The following is an 18,943-nucleotide window of genomic DNA, read 5'->3' as shown; positions in this document are numbered from 1 at the left end:
TTACACTGCTGCTGTTCACATCTGCTGTGGAACATTGTTTCCTGACTTGTCTCAAGGCTATCCCTCTTGCCTTTGTGCCATCTCCCTTTTTGTTGTTGAATCTCTCCGGTCTTCCACGATATCCCAAAGCTTTTCCTTTCGCTCTTTCCTCCCCTCGCACCATTCCCTGTTTTCCAGTTTGCACATCAGGTCATCGACCTGAATCATTGGGATAATTGTGTACAGTTCGTCCAGCGACTTCTTCACTTCTGTCTGAGTGTGGAGCTGGGAGGACCTCTGTAAAAATACAAGTCAGCATTACGTAGCCATGTCTAATGCAAGCCCTATCCTTCAGCAATTTTTTTGTTTGGTTGATGAACCGGACACATATATAGTGCTGGATCAGAATCTCAATGTTTCTCTGTTAGTGCTGAATATTATATGGCTCTTCATTATTATGCCCTGTGCAGTTGTAAACAGATTTTAATTTGCCAGTCAATGGGACTGCCTCAGACACATTGTTGTAAACCAGGCCCAGATATGCTGTGTCATGGCAAACGCCGTCAGATTATCACTCTGCTCATTTTACTTACCCAGGCCTGAGAGCTGCACATTCCTCATCAAGAATTCCAACCTGGGCCCGATGAGAAATGTGTAACGCAGCAGCTCCGGGTTCCTTCCAGTGCAGGGCAACAGTGTCACGGGAAGTGAAACCATGCAGTCACTGCCCTAAACCAGGTACGCTTAAAGGTCCCAGCCACTTGGAGAAGGCAGGGAGAAGGTAAATGTGTCAGATAAACATAGACAAATAGGAGCAGAAGGAGGCCATATGGCCCTTTGAGCTTGCTTTGCCATTTATTATCACCATTAGCCGGTTCCCACTTTCCCCCTTTCTCCTTTGATCCTTTCGTCCTGAGAGCTCAAGGCCTTTTTCCTCTTCTGAAGTCGTGGAAATTTCTTTAAGGCCACAAGAGCTGATTGCACTAAATAGAATCCCATTGTCACTTATAGACCCTTTTCTCTTTGGCATTTCCTGCGCTCCATTGGAGGACTACTGTTCCTTTGTATATTAGCAGGTTAAAAGAGGCTAACCCAACAGGAAATAATTGGTTTTCTGGGGTATATTTTATGAATATTCGCAGTTTCCTGACCTGTGCTCCTAGGGTGCGTAACCTCTCACCCTGAATTCCAATTAATAACATCAACCAGTCCTTCTAATTTTTTACAAGGATTGTTTTACATCTGTGACATCTGAAATGGGTTGAACTATAAACTTTTATATTTTATAAATAATGTATTGGTAGATCTTCCACAGCATTATTCAAAGTAATTATGAGAATGTACTGTGAATAACAATGGAAGTGCGAGGATCTGATTCCATAATTCATGTGTTTTAAAAAATAACTTTAGTTTTAGGAATTAAAGTGTTTAGGAATTGGAGGTGGAGCTGGAAGCCATCTTAGGTGGGCCTGGGACCCAGGAATTCATTTAAGATAAAAGGAAACTTTGGTCATGTCACGTGAAAGCAAGTTGCACGAAAGGTTTCCAGAAGGGTTTATGTTTTTGATCCCTTTTACCCGTTTTTTCCTGGCGATTTTGGTGTCCACACCCAGTTAGTTGATTCAGGGAAGTTTTTTCTGATGGAGGTGTGTCGAAAACGTCGACAAAGAAGCCCAATGTGAAGAAAGCCCAGGGTGGTAGCACGAAAGAACCTAAAGGAAGGAAGATGGCTGCCCCGCCCATTACATTAGACACGATCATTACATTAGACACAAAGGGGGGTATTTGTGCAGTTGATTTATGCCTCTTTTTGTTATGTTTTTGTTTCCTTGGAGGTTGGGGCTGTAAGAGGGTGGATTGACATGTTGCTTGGAGAGGAAAGAAACTTGCTAACAATATTGGGTTTGGGTACTTTGGTGAGGGGAGTGGGTCAGGAGGGATTGGGTAGTTGTTGTTCTTGATGGGGGGTATTGGAGAGGGACCCTGGGTTGGGGCCACCTAACTAGCGGGAAGGAGAAGGGGTAGCTAGTGAATGGGAATAGAGTGGAGGGAAAGACTGCGACTTGGCAATTGAGCTATTGGGTATTGCTCTGAGGGCCTCGGACAAGTGGAGAGGAGTTGTGAGGGGCAGGGTAGAACACAGGGTGTCCCTGTCTGCGGATGGCCTTTTCCTTTTTGTAAGGGCTCCGGGGCCAGTTATGAGGGGCACCACAGGTACATTGAAGACGTTCGGCTCCTTCTCAGGGTCTAAGTTAAATTTGGGTAAGAGTGAGTTGATGCACTATCAATGACCACAAAGACGAGAGTAGTGGAATAATCGAGGCTTTATTGAGCAAAGATGTGGTGCCTCCTGTAGCTGGAACCAGAATGGCTGCAGCACCGGCGAACACACACATTTATACTCCGCTTACTGGGCGGAGCCAGCAGGCAGGGATTTACCCATGTACCTCTACTATACGGGCAGTGCCATAATACGTGTAATATACTACAAGTGGTGACTGCCACATGAGTATTTTGTGGTTAGCCCTTCGGGGGGAGGAGCTGGGTTGGGGGGTGGGGGGGGGGGGGGGTCTGCCCTTCTGTCTTACTGGGACTAGTTTCCGGTATCTGGGGGTCCAGGTGGAGCGGGATTGGGCGCGGCTTCGCAAATTATATTACACCAGCCCGGCGAACAGGGTCAGGCTGGATCTACAGAGGTGGGACGGCCTTTCACTGTCGTTGGCAGGCCGGGATCATTCCATTAAGATGAACATCTTGACCATCTTGCCACGATTCTTGTTTTATTTCAATGCTTCCTAATCTTTCTACCCAAGCCGTCTTTTGGGGGCTGCAGCGGCACATAGCAGGTGTTATATGGGTGGGGAGAACTACTCAGATCCGGAGAGGGGTCCTACAGAAGGAAAGGGGGTGGGGGGGTGCTGGCACTGCCAAATTTGATGTTTTATCATAGAATTTACAGAATTTACAATGCAGAAGGAGGCCATTCGACCCATCGAGTCTGCACCGGCTCTTGGAAAGAGCACCCTACCAAAGGCCAACACCTCCACCCTATCCCCATAACCCAGTAACCCCACCCAACACTAAGGGTAATTTTGGACACTAAGGGCAATTTATCATGGCCAATCCACCTAACCTGCACATCCTTGGACTGTGGGAGGAAACCGGAGCACCCGGAGGAAACCCACGCACACACGGGGAGGATGTGCAGACGCCGCACAGACAGTGACCCAAGCCGGAATCGAACCTGGAGCTCCAGGCTAATTAATCTTCATACCTGATTGTTGTCTCCACTTTGAAAATATGGTGGCAGTTCCGTCAGCATTTTAAGCTGGGGGCAGTGTCAAGATGGGCCCATATCTGTAGGAATCTTTTGTTTCAGCTGGTGAAATTGGATGCCACATTTGGGAGTTGGAAAGGTAAGGGGCTGGAGAGGGTGAGGGATTTGTTTCTGGAGAGGCGGTCTGCCAGCTTGGAGGAGTTGAAGGAGAAAGCAGGATTTGTGGGTTTGGATACGTTCAGGTACTTGTACAGGATTTTGTTTGGTAGACATTCCCGACATTCCCACTAGTGCTGCCACCCACTTTATTGGAGAGGATTCTCTCCTGCATGGGATGGGAAGAGGGCAGCATGTCCGGGATCTATAGATGGATTTCGGGGTGGAGCAAATCTAAGTAGGAGAGGCGAAGGCCAGGTGTGAGGGACCCATATTGGAGGAGGAGTTGTGGAGTGAGTCCTCTGCAGGGTGAATGTTACGTTATCCTGTACGAGGTAGAGCTTGATCCAGCGCAAGGTGAATTCAGCTGAGCTGTGGACAGACGACACTACCTAGTGCCTCAACGTGGCTGGGTAACCTGATGGAGTTTTTGCACCTCGAGAAGGTCACGTATACAGTGAGGTGTTTGGTCGAAGGTTTCTACTGTAGATAGCCTTTCATTTTGCACTTTAAGGAATTGATCACTGTTACCGTTAGCAGGGGGAGTGGAGGTTAATGGGGGTGGGCTGTTTGGGTTGTATTTTGGTTACTGGGTTACTGTTGTTGTTTGTAATTTTTGATACACGTGTTGGTTTTGTTTTGTAAATTTTTGATGTAAAGTTCAATAAAATTATTTTCCAAAAAAATGTAAGATAAATGGAGCATCTTATTGAGATCAAATAAGCTAAAACATATTTGTAAATAAGGGAATTTTCTTGGAGGACCAGCACATGTGGAAGAGATGGTTGTTAACTCCATTGGAGATATAAATGTGTTATATGGGTCACAGAATCAAAGATTATGGGCAAGTTTCTCTGGTCTCCGACGCTGAAATCGCGTTCGTAGGTTGGATTGGATTGGATTGGATTTGTTTATTGTCACGTGTACCGAGGTACAGTGAAAAGTATTTTTCTGCGAGCAGCTCAACAAATCATTAAGTACATGAGAAGAAAAGGGAATAAAAGAAAATACATAATAGGGCAACACAACATATACAATGTAACTACATAAGCACTGGCATCGGATGCAGCATACAGGGTGTAGTGTTAATGAAATCAGTCCATAAGAGGGTCATTAAGGAGTCTGGTGACAGTGGGGAAGAAGCTGTTTTTGAGTCTGTTCGTGCGCGTTCTCAGACTTCTGTATCTCCTGCCCGATGGAAGAAGTTGGAAGAGTGAGTAAGCCGGGTGGGAGGGATCTTTGATTATACTGCCCGCTTTCCCCAGGCAGCGGGAGGTGTAGATGGAGTCAATGGATGGGAGGCAGGTTCGTGTGATGGACTGGGCGGTGTTCACGACTCTCTGAAGTTTCTTGCGGTCCTGGGCCGAGCAGTTGCCATACCAGGCTGTGATGCAGCCTGATAGGATGCTTTCTATGGTGCATCTGTAAAAGTTGGTAAGAGTCAATGTGGACATGCCAAATTTCCTTAGTTTCCTGAGGAAGTATAGGCGCTGTTGTGCTTTCTTGGTGGTAGCGTCGACGTGGGTGGACCAGGACAGATTTTTGGAGATGTGCACCCCTAGGAATTTGAAACTGCTAACCATCTCCACCTCGGCCCCGTTAATGCTGACAGGGGTGTGTACTGTACTTTGCTTCCTGAAGTCAATTACCAGCTCTTTAGTTTTGCTGGCATTGAGGGAGAGATTGTTGTCGCTACACCAGCCACTAGGTTCCCTATCTCCCTCCTCGGACTCATCGTTATTCGAGATCCGGCCCACTATGGTCGTATCGTCAGCAAACTTGTAGATGGAGTTGGAACCAAGTTTTGCCACGCAGTCGTGTGTGTACAGGGAGTAGAGTAGGAGGCTAAGTACGCAGCCTTGCGGGGCGCCGGTGTTGAGGACTATTGTGGAGGTGGTGTTGTTGTTCATTCTTACTGATTGTGGTCTGTTGGTCAGAAAATCGAGGATCCAGTTGCAGAGTGGGGAGCCAAGTTCTAGGTTTTGGAGCTTTGATATGAGCTTGGCTGGGATTATGGTGTTGAAGGCGGAGCTGTAGTCAATAAATAGGTCGGCCGTAGAATCCCCATTTGCGCCGAAATCGGGGGCGGCGCCGCTTTTGTGATGTTTGAGTATGTCGCACGTCGTTTGGATGGCCTTAGGACGTCACCTGAGGCCCTCCCCCGATGCTCCGCCACCAATGGGCCGCGCTCCCGACGGTGTGGATCACTCACGCTATTTATTTTTGTGAACCCGGCGTGGCGGCTGCAGACTGAGTCCAGCGCCGGCCGTTCCGTGGCTTTGGAAGGAGCTGGGGGCACTGGTGGGGATCGGTCCGGGGATGGCCAAAGGGGGGCATTATTTGGCAGGCCGGGTATGCGCACGGCCGGCACCATGTTGCACGGCGTGGTCGCTGCAGGCCGGTGCCGTGCGCATGCGTTTCCACGGACCCGCCAATTCTCCGGCTGTATCTGCAGCTAAAGGTGGGGGTTTTACGCTGCGTACCTGTTAGCCCCACACCAGACAGACGATTGGTGCTGCTTTTGAGCTGTTTTTTCAGGCGTAAAATGCCGCTCTTCCTACGCCGGCGTCAGCATTTAGTCTTCAAATCGGAGAATCCAGCCCATTGTTTTGAAGGTAAAATAAATGACTTTACATTTCTATTTGAAAAAACCCATTTGAAACTTTTTATGGCTGATTTACTGCATTGCCCTGGAGATGGGCTGTAATGGTTAAGGAGGATCCTTGCTTTTAATTTCTTTCATAGCGGCAAAAGGAGGCAGCTTGGGTCTTGTCTAGTTTGAAACTCACTGAGTCAAGGGAAGAAAAGAGACAAATGTTATCCAGCCTACAACTTAAGTCAAGAAAACATTAACTTTATCTTTCAGTGCATGGAGTGCAGGGTGGGAGCTTGTGCTCGGTTTGGAGCCAACGTTTATTAGAGAAAAACAAGCTGGAGGATTTGCCTACCATGGAGCTAGAGGGAGAAATCTACAATAGCCATCATAGTGAAAGCAAGCACTCAGCTTGAAGAAAGCAAGAAAGAGATAGAGCGCTAGCAGCTATAAAGTAGCTGTGGATGAGGAGAATCGAGCTGCAGCCACTTGGTGGTACTGAACTTGAAAATTGCTGAAAAGAGAGACATGTTCCTGAAGCTTTTTGTCTTGCACTTATCAGAACAAACACAAGAATGAGAAATTTCAACTGATCATAATCTATTCCATAAGGGAAAAGAGTGCAGATAGATTGACAAGTTGATTCTGATTGATCATGGTGGTGCAATGGAGAAAGCAGTGGGGTGTAGAGACCCTCCATGCTCCTGAGTAATTCACAAAAGACGCAATGTTTGAACATATTCCTTTTGTTTTCAGGGAAGGTCCCTGCTTAAGAATGTGCGTTGTTTCGAGCAAGTGTAAATGAGCCATATTACGAGCTTGATTGATTATCTTAAATTCATTGTTAGTTTAGCTATTAGCACACCCAAGCTGGTTCATCAATCATGGAATCACATCTCACAGTAGACGTTTTGTTTTGGGTTTGCAAGTGTGGTTGCGTTCAGTGATGGATTGGAACTTTGGAATTGTTTGAGGGTCGAGGAGGGTGGGTGGGCAAGAGAGGTGGGAGCCACGGTTTCAGAGGTGATGAGGGGGAGGGGAGAGGGAATCCTGGGTTCGGAGGGCCCTCTAATGGGCCCTGGAGGCCAGTTAAGGAGGGACTCTTCCCCCCCCCCCCCGCCCCAACCCACCAGCCTGCACAGAGAAACCTGTTGGGCTGCCCATTTAGCATGGGCCTTTCTGCTGCTGGCTTAATTCCAATGGTGGCAGAACTAGGCCCTTAAGTGGGCACTAATTGCCGTGCCACCCTTGCCACTGGTAAAATTGTTGTGGGAGTAGATAGTTGGCAGGCAGGTTGCTGTTGAACTTCATGTGGCCCCCGCTTTCAATGTGAGGGCGTGGGTGATGGATGCTGGAGCAGTTTGATACAACTGAGTGGCTTGCTGGGCTATTTCATAGGGAAGTCCATTGCGGTGACTCTGGAGTCACATGTTGGCAAGAATGGCAGATTTTGTCCCCTGAAATATATTAATGAATCAGATGTGTTTTCACAAAATCATTATTGATGAGACTAACACTTTATCTCAAATATTTGTTAATTGATTGAATTTGAGTTCCCCCAGCTGCTGATTTAGGATTTGGACTCCAGAACATTAGGCCAGGCCTCTAGGTTACTAGACTAGTAGCCAATATACACCCCCCCCCCCATTCTTTGTATAGCTGTTACCTCACGCTCATATGGATTATAACCTATATATGTTATGGTTATATAGGTATGTTATATAGGTTCTAACATATAACCTATATGTATTGCTATTGTATAATAGATAAATAATTTAGTCATGATTCTTCCGTCATCATGAGCATGGGACAATGTTGAGGGAACAACTCATCTTTTCCTGCCTCTCACTTTTATACATTTGGGGCGGCACGGTAGCATAGTGGTTAGCACTGTTGCTTCACAGCTCCAGGGTCCCAGGTTCGATCCCCGCCTTGGGCCACTGTATGTGTGGAGTCTGCACATTTTCCCTGTGTCTGTGTGTTTCCTCCGGGTGCTCCAGTTTCCTCCCACAGTCCAAAGATGTGCAGGTTAGGTGGATTGACCATGCTAAATTGCCCTTAGTGTCCAAAAAGGTTAGGTGGGGTTACTGAGTTATGGGGATAGGGTGGAGGTGTGGGCTTAAGTGGGGTGCTCTTTCCGAGGGCTGGTGCAGACTCGATGGGCCAAATAACCTCCTCCTGCACTGTAAATTCTATGATCTATGAAATCTGAAGTAAAAAGAGGGCATTGAAAATGTCCAGCATGGAGATCAGCATCGGAGAGAGAAAACTGTGTCAGTGGCAAAGTGTGACACAGATTTTATAGATTCAAAAATTGAATTAAAACTCAAGAGGCTGTGCCAGTTCAAAGGGTTTTGTAAAAGTAATATGCGCAGCATCATTTGCTGAAAAACTAATTGGTTACTTCATGCCAACAAGTTCAACCCCAGAGCTGTTGAGTTCCTGATCTCAGCCCTACTGCTGTAATTGGTTAATTAGGTAGTCATAAACAGAGTCATAGCTGGGGTGAGGATGGGGGTGTCATGAAAAGGATCTCACTTTTGCTCACGCTGACTGCTTTGTTGCTATTAACATGTGGAATATCATAAGGGAGGTTCTTCAAGTTGTAAGCTTAACATTATAAACAGGTACTATTGGTAAGGTAGTATAAAGACCACGTCGACTTTCTATATTCCATGCACACATTGCAATATGGCAATTGATTTATGCTGTTGACACTGAATTTCACAGTACATAATACCTTAACGCAACTGAAAATGACTAATGAGAAGTACCGTGTTCTTTGACGCAGTTATCAACTACCGAGTGGCTACAAGCCAGCTCCTATGGACCTGAGCCACATCAAATTAACCTCAACGCAGGAAGCCATGGTGGACAAACTGGCAGAGAATGCCCACAATGTCTGGGCCAGGGACCGCATCAGGCAAGGCTGGACTTACGGCATTCAGCAGGTAAGCTGTGTCCTATTGTTCTTGCAATGGATGTCACATCCTAAGTTATTGCCTCAAGGGACTTGCTGCTGATTAGACAGAATGGAAGCTATGGAAGTTTCAATAGGTTTTGCATTTTTAATGAGCCCATTACTAGCTGAATGTGAGGCTGCAGTACGTTTATCCATCTTTCGGGCCGCAGAGTGGGACAGTTGCAGTGTCATAGATTTCTGTTTCACATTGCAATTTATGCTGCGGAACTGCCTCAGCAGGTGGGTGGATAGGACATGGGAGAGCCTAGTCTACAGTAGCTAGATTTACTTACTACAGAGACCGCTCTCTGGAGACTTGGTGGTTCAGGTTAACAACAACAAAACAACATCTTTATATGTTAAAGAGTTATATACTTGAGGGGTACGAACGCTTCATTCACTCAGGACTGGGCTTTGCCAGATTTCCAGGGCTGTTGGGCAGAACCCATAAAATGGCAAGAGAAGACTGTGCCCCCATTTCCTGCACACCACCTTGGCAGCTGGGATGGAAGAGTGGCTAGTTCTCCGATTGGCTTGCAGCTCCTGGAGCTGGGTTCTCATCCACGACTCGAACAAGAGCGCCGATGGCAACTAATTAGTTATTGGATGGGCCTAAGACACAGCCGGGGTAGGGTGCCTCTGCAACCCTGAGTAAAATCAGTCCTCCAGTGTGCTACCAGCTTCTAAAACACACATGCTTCTGTTGTTGATGGAAAGCCGCTTTGGAGTCATTCTACTGTCAGAACCAGTGCTGCACTTCAGACACATGCTGATGCACGCCACATTGTTGAACACAGACTCCAGATTTCTTGCTCTGCTCCACGGCCTGAGTATAATGGGGCTTGTCGCAAGCAACAAGTCTGCAGCCGGTGTACTCGCCTTGAGAATGGGCTGAAAAGACAGTCCTTTGGTGCGGTGTTGGACCTTTACTGAGCCATCAATATAACTGATGCCTGCCCTCAGCTGTGCTCAGTACTAGGACGAGACTCACAGACACAGTTTCCAGGAACTCACATGCACACATTTAAGGAACAGCCTCTGGGTGCAAGGGCAGGAGGAGAAAAAAAATCATTCTTATTCCCTTGACTGGACTTTGGACCAGATCTGTCACAGGGCAGAAACGTGATGCATTTGGATTCTGTTACAAATTTCACCCCCCTTCCTTATCAGATAGGTCATTCAAGGGGCGAATCAAAGGCAGAGAAATGGAGTTGAGGTACAGATCAACCCAGAGGCGGACTTACATTATTGGGGGCCTCGCATTCTCTGTCTTTGTGGGTGGCCCCATGACACACCCCACCCCCTGGTGATGTTGCGGCCTGCCCCCAATGACGTCGAGGCCCACTCCCAATGACGTCAATGCTCTCCTGACCCCGCCCGCCCTCAGCTGTAGTGCTCTTTAACATATCACAACAACAATCCTGTACTGTAATTGATATATTGAGATGTACAATATGCAAGGCACAGAATACAGAAACCCAGAATCACTGCTTGACAGACTGCTATCGAGCTCTTTAACTTAGGACAACAACAAGCTATAATTGATAAATTGAAATCCAAGCCTACCTGTTGTCAGCACAATGGTAGACGTAGTCATATTGTGATCTGTGTGTCTTGAGACGAGTAAACATGAACTGGCTGATGAGCAACGGGATGGAGAAATCAGCCGATGATATAACTGTGGCGTAGCATAGGCCAGTGCTGGACAGAATGAGCCTGAAAAAGTCCAGTGCAGGAACAAATATTCCAATAATGTGCAATGTCCAGTCCAAGTCCAATATCAGTGGCTTTGCTGGCAACTGTCTGGCAGGATTTGGTTCTTTAATTGTCCACATGAGTAAGAAGAGACTTTTTGAAGGCCAATAAAGAGTGATGGGGGATGTTGATTACTCACCGGTTATAACTGTCTGCATGTGACCACCAGCCATTATATCAGACCAGCATATGTTCTCTCTTGAAGAACAGAAATTTAGACTGAAGAAAATAGTAGAGGGACAGATTGTTTAGATTTTCTGGCTTCATCAGTTGTTTGCGCTCCATGGCAACTTGGATGACTTTTCTTCTGCACTTTCTCTTAAAAAAATCATCAATCACATCACTGTCGGTAAAATCTTGTAAGGATGTATTTTCAATTGTCATGATTTCTAAACTTGTCAAATATTCCTGACTCATCACACTTCACAGATAAGTTTTCACTCTTTCCAGTACAGAGAAAGAACATTCACCGGAAGTATTTGTGGCAGGTATTGTTAAAAATATTTTCAGGATGGTTTCCACACACGTACCAGTCTGTACAAATCAGCTGGTGATCTCGAAGCACAGAGCTCATCATTATTGATGAATTGAATGAATTGCTTCACTACATCTTCAAAAAGATTTGTGTCCATGTCCTCCCTGTAGAATTCGATTAACCTCTTATTGCAGCATTCTCGTCCAAACTTTTATTGAAAAGCATTCAAAATAATTCAACAGTCTTCTTCAGAGATTCACTTCTACTCTGCAATTGCACTATTATTGTGTCACAAATAACACTGACAGTCTCAATAATGATATTCTTTTTCCCTTTTAAAGTGATGCATTGTCTCTAGTTTCATCCAAAAATAACTTCCTGTGTCTTGTATACGTCTCATCATCAGAGGGACCTGTATTCTTTGTTGATGTTCGTGCCTCTCCTTCCATTGAGCTACTGTCATTTAGAACTTCCATGAGGCTAACAATTATGAAACATTCAATAAAGTCGTATCAACGTTTTGCAGGGATTTTCTGACAGCATTAATTCTTTGAAGTAAATGTTTCCACAAAACAGTAAAGACGGCAAATTTGTACTTTTCAAATTTCTCTGCTAAGGATTTTGCTCCAGCTTTCACATGTGGTTTCCCGGATTCTGATGTGGCTATGTCTGATAAGCATTCCTTTATATTGACAAAGTTCAGTCTCAAAGGCAACAGCATCTGCATGAGTGGACCACGTGGTGTCACACATTCTTTTGACCATCAAATGTTTTCCATGTGCCTACTCCAAGCGTGATTGCAGTATATTCCACTGAAACCGAAAAGAAGGCAAATAAGTTTTGAACAAAGTCAAAGAAATGACTGCCTCACAGGATTCAGCTGCAACATTGCAGGTTAAATTCAAGGAGTGACTAGAACATGGGCTGACGAATGCAGGGAGGCTTGCATTGTTCAGTCTTGCTTGTCGACCTGAATATTTTCCTGCCATACTTGTGGCATTTTCAAAGCTCAGCTCATGACAATTTTTGATGCCCAAATCTAAATTTGAAAGGATTTCCAAAACCGTTGCCTCTGGGCACTCAAGTGTGGGGTTGTAGCTGGAAAAAACAGAGAAATCGTTCTACAACTTCACCATTGTTGGTCATATATCTTAAAAAGAATTGATCACATCTGGTGTTGAATCAACTATCATAGAATAGTATTTGGCATCTTTTACTTCATTAGTGAATTGGTTTCTGAGCCATTCTGCTACTACAGTGATGAAGTCATTGTAGGTTCTCTGTGTTAAAAAGCTGGTCTCCCCTGAGCCACAATATTGATAACTTTTCAAATACTCTTTGAGAAGCTCATCAAATTCACTGAGATATTCCAAGCAGGCTAAAAAAAATGATCTCTTGAACTTGACACTGATGACTCATCATGTCTTCTCAGAGGTAGGCCCGAGGAAGACAGCAGTTTGACTGCGGCAACAACACGGCTCAGCACTTTCCTCCAACAAGAATACTCCTTTTCAAACTGAGCCGATAACACAGAATCAATTCTTCCAGATAATTTACATCTTTGAACGAAAGCACACATAGCCTTAACATGGCTTCAGCAATATCACTTCCAACATTGGATAAAAGCAAATTACTGCGGATCCTGGAATCTGAAACCAAACAAGAGCTTTAACAAAGGGTCATTCTGACTCGAAACGTTAGCTCTTTTCCCTCCCTACAGATGCTGCCAGAACTGCTGAGATTTTCCAACATTTTCTCTTTTGGTTTCACTTCCAAAATTTCTCCAGTTACAGTACCCGTTGACCAATGATTTTTTTTTCCATTTACTAGGATCAGGGAATAATTTGCAATAATAACAGTAGACTGCCTTAGGGGTTTCTGGGAAAACAATCAAGCAATTTCTCCTTTCCATCATCCCGTTTCTCTTCACCTCAGAAAGTGGGACTCATGAAGATTTCTTAACTGCTTTTGGCCTTCAACCTCAAACTCTTTTCTCAATTTTACCATGTTACTATGTTTCTATTATACTTATCACAAAATATTCAATTGTACCCAGTGGAACTGATTTTGGCCATGAGGCAATGTTCTCAGGGTAGGTTTCTGCCATCACTTCAGCAGCAGAAGAATGAGTTTGATCAGTATCTTGCAATTCTGTTCCCATTTCAGGGTCCACTTCTTCTTGTTCACGTTTGTCAGGCTATGTATCGTCTCCGTAAAGTAGAGGGCGAAGTCAGCAGACAAGTCACCAAACCTTTTTGTGGATGTTGTTCTTGAGGATGAATGTGAGTTTGGGCACTGCTCAGTACATAAAACCTATTAAAGTGCCAAACTGTCTTTTTGCTTAGCTTCGTCCTCTTGCCTCGCCTTGAACATTCTGCGGTTTTGCCTGCTAGATTCATAGTGTCTCTTCATGTTGAGTGATCTGTCTTGATTTCAATGATTCATGAATATGAACCTTTAGCTCTTCTGACAAATCTTTTACTTAAGCAAAAGCAGCCGATTATATAAGCTTCTAAAGATTGTTAAACAAAGACATGGTAGGGGGGTAGTCTTCAGAAATTGTGAAAAGAATTGGTGTGAGGATGAACCGAAGTTCACTGCTAAAATCCTACCAGATTTACGGCTGCTAGCAATAAGTTTCAGGAAAGCTGTTATGCCGACGGTCAAGGTTATCATTAGAGACACCGGCATTAATCAGAGACAGAAATAACACCAAAAAAGTTGGTAAACTCAACTTACAAAAATAAGAAGAAAGAAGATGTTGGTTGCTGCCCAGCCCTCTCACACTCAGCTCTGGCTGCCCTCTGGTCGAGTCGCTCCGCCTCTACCAGCCGTTGCTCCCCAATTTCCTGAAAACTACGACGCCGATGCTTGCCTGGCCCTCTTTGTACCTCCTGACTGCTGCCCCGCTCTTGATCAGGTGACTGGGCCTCGAACTTCGATGACTGCCTATGCTCCTGTCTGACTGCTGGCTAACTGGGCTGGCCTCTGTTCTTTGTTTGCCGGTCCGCCCTTCCTCCTTCCCTCAGCGCTGGCCTGGAGGTCGAGAGTCGCCCCCGCTCCCATCGACAGCCGTTGGCCAGCACCTCCTCCTCGCCTCGCTGAAGGCGTCACAGTCTCTCACATTCTGATGTTACGTCAGCTCCCTCACGTTTGCCTCAGGCTGACCGCCATGCCGGATGCCACACACCTAGCTGCTGCTTCGCGCCTTTACGCAATGAAAGTTCAGAAATTCCACACCAATTCAGGAGATCAGTGCCTGAACTGTTCTAAGTCTCCATCACCACCCAAAGTCTGGCAAACTGTTTTCCTAAAGGGGAGTCCACCAATCAGATCCCGAAGTTGTTCTGTATTGCTGGTTGATAGGCTCATTGAGCCTATCCGCAAATACAGGCTCTGATTGGTGTTCCCACGCAACGGTCACCTCTTAGTATGGGAGCCCCCCATTGGCCGTGATCCCGCACTTCAGCGCTACGTATTTAATTGAAAGTCCGCCTCTGGATCTACCATGATGGAATTGAAAGGTGGAACAATCTTGATGGGCTCCAAGGCCTCTGCTTTGAATATTCCTTGAAAGTGCAGCGCCGAATATTTCAAGTGTTTCATTTTGAAAGCAGTTACTTTGTGTCTCAGCCATTAATTCCCCTTCTGGAAGATGTTTCTGTGGTGTTGATTTCCTGTAGGATTTCACGGTTGCCAAAGGAGTGCTAAAAATACTTCAGTCTTGCTGAGAGGAGCTCTGTGCAGTGAATTACTTGGCAGTTAGTCCTCCATTATTGGTACCGGCAAAGCAATAAATTTCCAGAGTCATTATGTGCCAGTATATGTGAGCAGCAGATTCAATGCAATAAGATTTGACTGATAGAATTGGTGGCAGTTATGTAACTAGAGCTGGTTTTGTTTACAAATACAGAAAATTATTTTCTTTCATGTTGAAAGTTACAACTCTCCCACCAGCTTAATGGATCACCGTATACAACTAAGATGACGGAGGAGTTGGGACCAGAAGCATGGATCCATTAGAGGATCAATGTCGAGAGTTCCCCTCACAAGTACTTGAGATCTTCTCCCTCAAGTTTGCAACCTGAAGGTTGAGAAAATAAGAAAGTTATTGCATGAGAAAGTAGGAAAATTAAAAGACATCTTGGAAGATTTGACTTGCCAATTTTCTTCGGTCATAATTTCCATGATTGAAAAGGAAGAAAGACGGACAAACTTAATTACTTGCATTTATATAGTAACATTCCCATCCTCCGCCCAAAATGCTTCACAGCCAATGAAGCACTTGTTGATGTGTCGCAATATAGGGAAACACAGCAACCAAGGCATCATGTACAATAAAGGGATAAATGACCAAGTAAGCTGTAATCAGGAGATTGTCCCTAGAGTCATTGTGGCACAGGAGGAAGCCGTTGTTCCCATTGGCTCTATGCCGGCCTTCTGTAGAGCAGTCCAGTCAGTCCCATTTCCCTGCAGGTTTATATCCCATCCAATTTACTTCTGAAATCATCGATCGTCTCCACTTTCACCAGCCTTGTGTGCAGTGAGCTCCAGGCCATTACGGTAGCACAAGTGATTAGCACTGTGACTTCACAGCGCCAGGGTCCCAGGTTTGATTCCCTGCTGGGTCACTGGGTGTGCGGAGTCTGCTCATTCTCCCCGTGTCTGCATGGGTTTCCTTTGGGTGCTCCTGTTTCCTCCCACAGTCCAAAGATGTGTGGGTTAGGTGGATTGGCCATGATAAATTGCCCTTAGTGATCAAAAAAGGTTAGGAGGGGTTATTGGGTTACGGGGATAGGGTGGAAGTGAGGGCTTAAGTGGGTCGGTGCAGACTCGATGGGCCGAATGAATGAAAAATGAATGAAATTAAAATGAAAATGAAATAACATTCACTTATTGTCACAAGTAGGCTTCAATGAAGTTACTGTGAAAAGCCCCTAGTCGCCACATTCCAGCGCCTGTTCGGGGAGGCTGTTACGGGAATTAAACCGTGCTGCTGGCCTGCCTGGGTCTGCTTTCAAAGCCAGCGATTTAGCCCTGTGCTAAACAGTCCCAGAATGGCCTCCTACTGCACTGTATTCTCTATGTTCTATTACCACTTGCTGTGAAAAATGTTTTCCTCACATTCCCCCTACATCAAAAAGCTTAAATCTGTGTCCCCACGCTCTTGTGCCATCAGCTGATGGGAACAGCTTTTCTTTGTCTATCCTATCTAAACCTAGTACAGCTCAATCAAATCTCCCTTCAGTCTCCTCTGCTCCAAAGAGAACAACCCCAAATGTTCTAATGTATCTTATAACTAAAGACGCCCATCCCAGGAAGCATTCTGGTAAATTCCCTGTTGTAACCTACACAAGACCCGCGGGACCGGGCCGGGCTGGGCCGGGCCGATTATATTTCCCATGAGCCTCGTCGAGTACGAGCTTACCTACTGAGGGGCGGAGCTTCCTCATCAGTGCGGAGATAATCATGAAAGAAAACCCCCAGCCTGAGTGTGGGCTAGCGTGGATAGTCCCTTCTGGGACCAGTGTATGTGGAGCTTTTGTTCTATGTCAATATATCTTTCAGGGCAGCATGTGGCACAGTGGTGAGCACTGGGACTGCGGCGCTGAGGACCCAGGTTCGAATCCCGGCTCTGGGTCACTGTCCGTGTTTGTACATTCTCCCCGTGTCTGTGTGGGTTTCACCCCCACAACCCAAAGATGTGCAGGTTAGGTGAATTGGCCACGCTAAATTGCCCCTTAATTGGAAAAATAATAATAATTGGGTATTATAAATTTATTTTTTAAAAAGAAAATCTTCGTTCCCTTATACTCCTGTTTGGTTGCTTCCTCAAACTCAACATCTCCTTTCCACCCTCTCAAGGACCCTCACATTCTTTCCAAACTGATTGTCAGACTGAACTACTACAACCAAATGCACATACAGAAAACAGCAAGGCAAACGTCCTGTGCAGTCCCATGTCCCTTGTCCATTGGTGTGATGGTCTGGACTGCATTCCTTCATGATGTTCTCACTTCCAGCCATCTCTAGTGCTGAATAACGCTTTGAGAGCGGCACACACCCCAAAAAGCTGCACTGGGCTACTTCCTCATTCAGTTGAAAGGATAGATAGGGCCTTGGTTAAATGTTTCACCCTAAGGTTGTTTTGAGAGCCGCACGCACCCCAAAGAGCTGCACTTCCTGCATCTACCTCGCCCTCTTGGTGGCACTCATCTTCGAAGACAGTTAAGAAGATGGGCAAGTGGGTTTGACATTCATAAAGAACGAGCTGTTAGTTGGATGTAATGACCTGTTTTTAGAGATTACTACATTCACCTGAATCATAAATGTATCTTTTGACTTCTATCACATCTTTTTATGGTACAATTTTTAAAAAAGTGAATATCAGTGATATATGCTGTCCTTGAGAATGTGATTAGAACAGAAGCTCATATTTAAATGTAGACATGGAAATTAATATGCAAGAAGTGCTTTGATTAATTATACATATTAATGCAAACTGTTGTGTTAAAATAAGACTTTTCATGTACATGAAAAATGTGCGCTATTTAAATGAAGCAAATCATTTATCGGTCACAAAGAAATCATTAGGGCTTAGGAGGCACCTTCAAGATCATAGTTTAAAGGACTTGAAATATTAGAATGATGGATCTTCCAACTCGTATGACTAATCTCCATTAAAAATACACTCTATTTGATTAAAAAGTGTATTATAAGTCATCCCCTACTGCACTCTGTCTGCTAATAGTTGAAGGGCTGTAAAAATGCATCTGGTACTGTGAAGGAGTGCATTTCCTTGTTGTGACATTTCCTATTATGTTGAACAAAATGAAATATTAGCAGTAGCTGCCTCTGTGACTGAAGTCATGTCGGCAAAATGGAAACCATCCCCTTTCACTCTCTCCACTCCGAATATGGGCCTGACACTAATTTAATCAATTTAAATGTCAGCTGATATAATAATGGACAATCACAGAGGTCTGTCTGAACCTGAGTTGTCATTTCCTCCCTGTGCTTGTTGCCTTGCATGTAATCATCCATCCTCTACACACTGTCCGTTCATGGCTCTGCCTCCCTATTGCTGGCGGAACCTTCGTCTAGGCTTTCATCGGCTTGAGGATTCCTTTATTTTGTGCTCTCCTTGAATGAAACAAATTTCCACAAATCCAGAACTCTTAGGTCTGAACTCTTTGTCGCACAAGATACCATACATTCAGCACCACCCCCACCTCTCGCATCCCCCAACTCTGCCCTTGCCCAGCTCTACTGAATACATGTATCCCAGAAAATTGATTTCAAGACTCTCATCCTCATTTTCCTTTCCTCCATGGCCTTGCCAACCCGATTTGGATGATCTTCTCCAGAGCGATACCTCTGTGGTTCACCCCAAACTCCAAACTTCTTCCTTACATTCACTGTTCAGCTTTAGTTCCTTTTTTCTTTTTTGAGCAGAAGGAAATTCTTTTGTCTGTTGGTGGATGCAGCAACAAGTGTTCTTGACATATGAGGTGAAAGAACGTGTCAGGTTACAGCAGCTTGTGTTTCATTGACTGCAGGCTACAAATTTGTCCCATGTTTACTCTATTAAACTCTCAAATTCAATCTTTCAGCTGTTATGCCCCTGCCCTTGGTACTTTCTTGTGAAAAACTCTTTCTTCAACTAGGCCTTTGGTTTTGGGGTGGAGAATGAACTATAGAGGGATCTCTCTGTGTTCTATAATAGCAGGAATCCTCTCTCAGTTA

The 18,943-nt window shown here is 45.1% G+C and overlaps 1 protein-coding gene across 1 annotated transcript in view; it reads left to right on the top strand.

Annotated features, from left to right (window-relative positions):
• The window catches only part of ryr2a (ryanodine receptor 2a (cardiac)), a 1,117,859-nt gene that overhangs the window by 643,477 nt on the left and 455,439 nt on the right, over positions 1 to 18,943 (top strand). The window contains exon 24 of the mRNA XM_072511661.1: positions 8,797 to 8,956. Within this exon, the coding sequence (XP_072367762.1) occupies positions 8,797 to 8,956 (160 nt within the window). The remainder of the gene's footprint in view (positions 1 to 8,796; positions 8,957 to 18,943) is intronic.

This window comes from Scyliorhinus torazame, chromosome 1 (genome assembly GCF_047496885.1).
Source record: "Scyliorhinus torazame isolate Kashiwa2021f chromosome 1, sScyTor2.1, whole genome shotgun sequence".
Taxonomy (NCBI): Eukaryota; Metazoa; Chordata; class Chondrichthyes; order Carcharhiniformes; family Scyliorhinidae; genus Scyliorhinus; species Scyliorhinus torazame.
The sequence above is the reverse complement of the archived record's forward strand: the minus strand, read 5'-3'. Positions and strand labels throughout refer to the sequence as shown.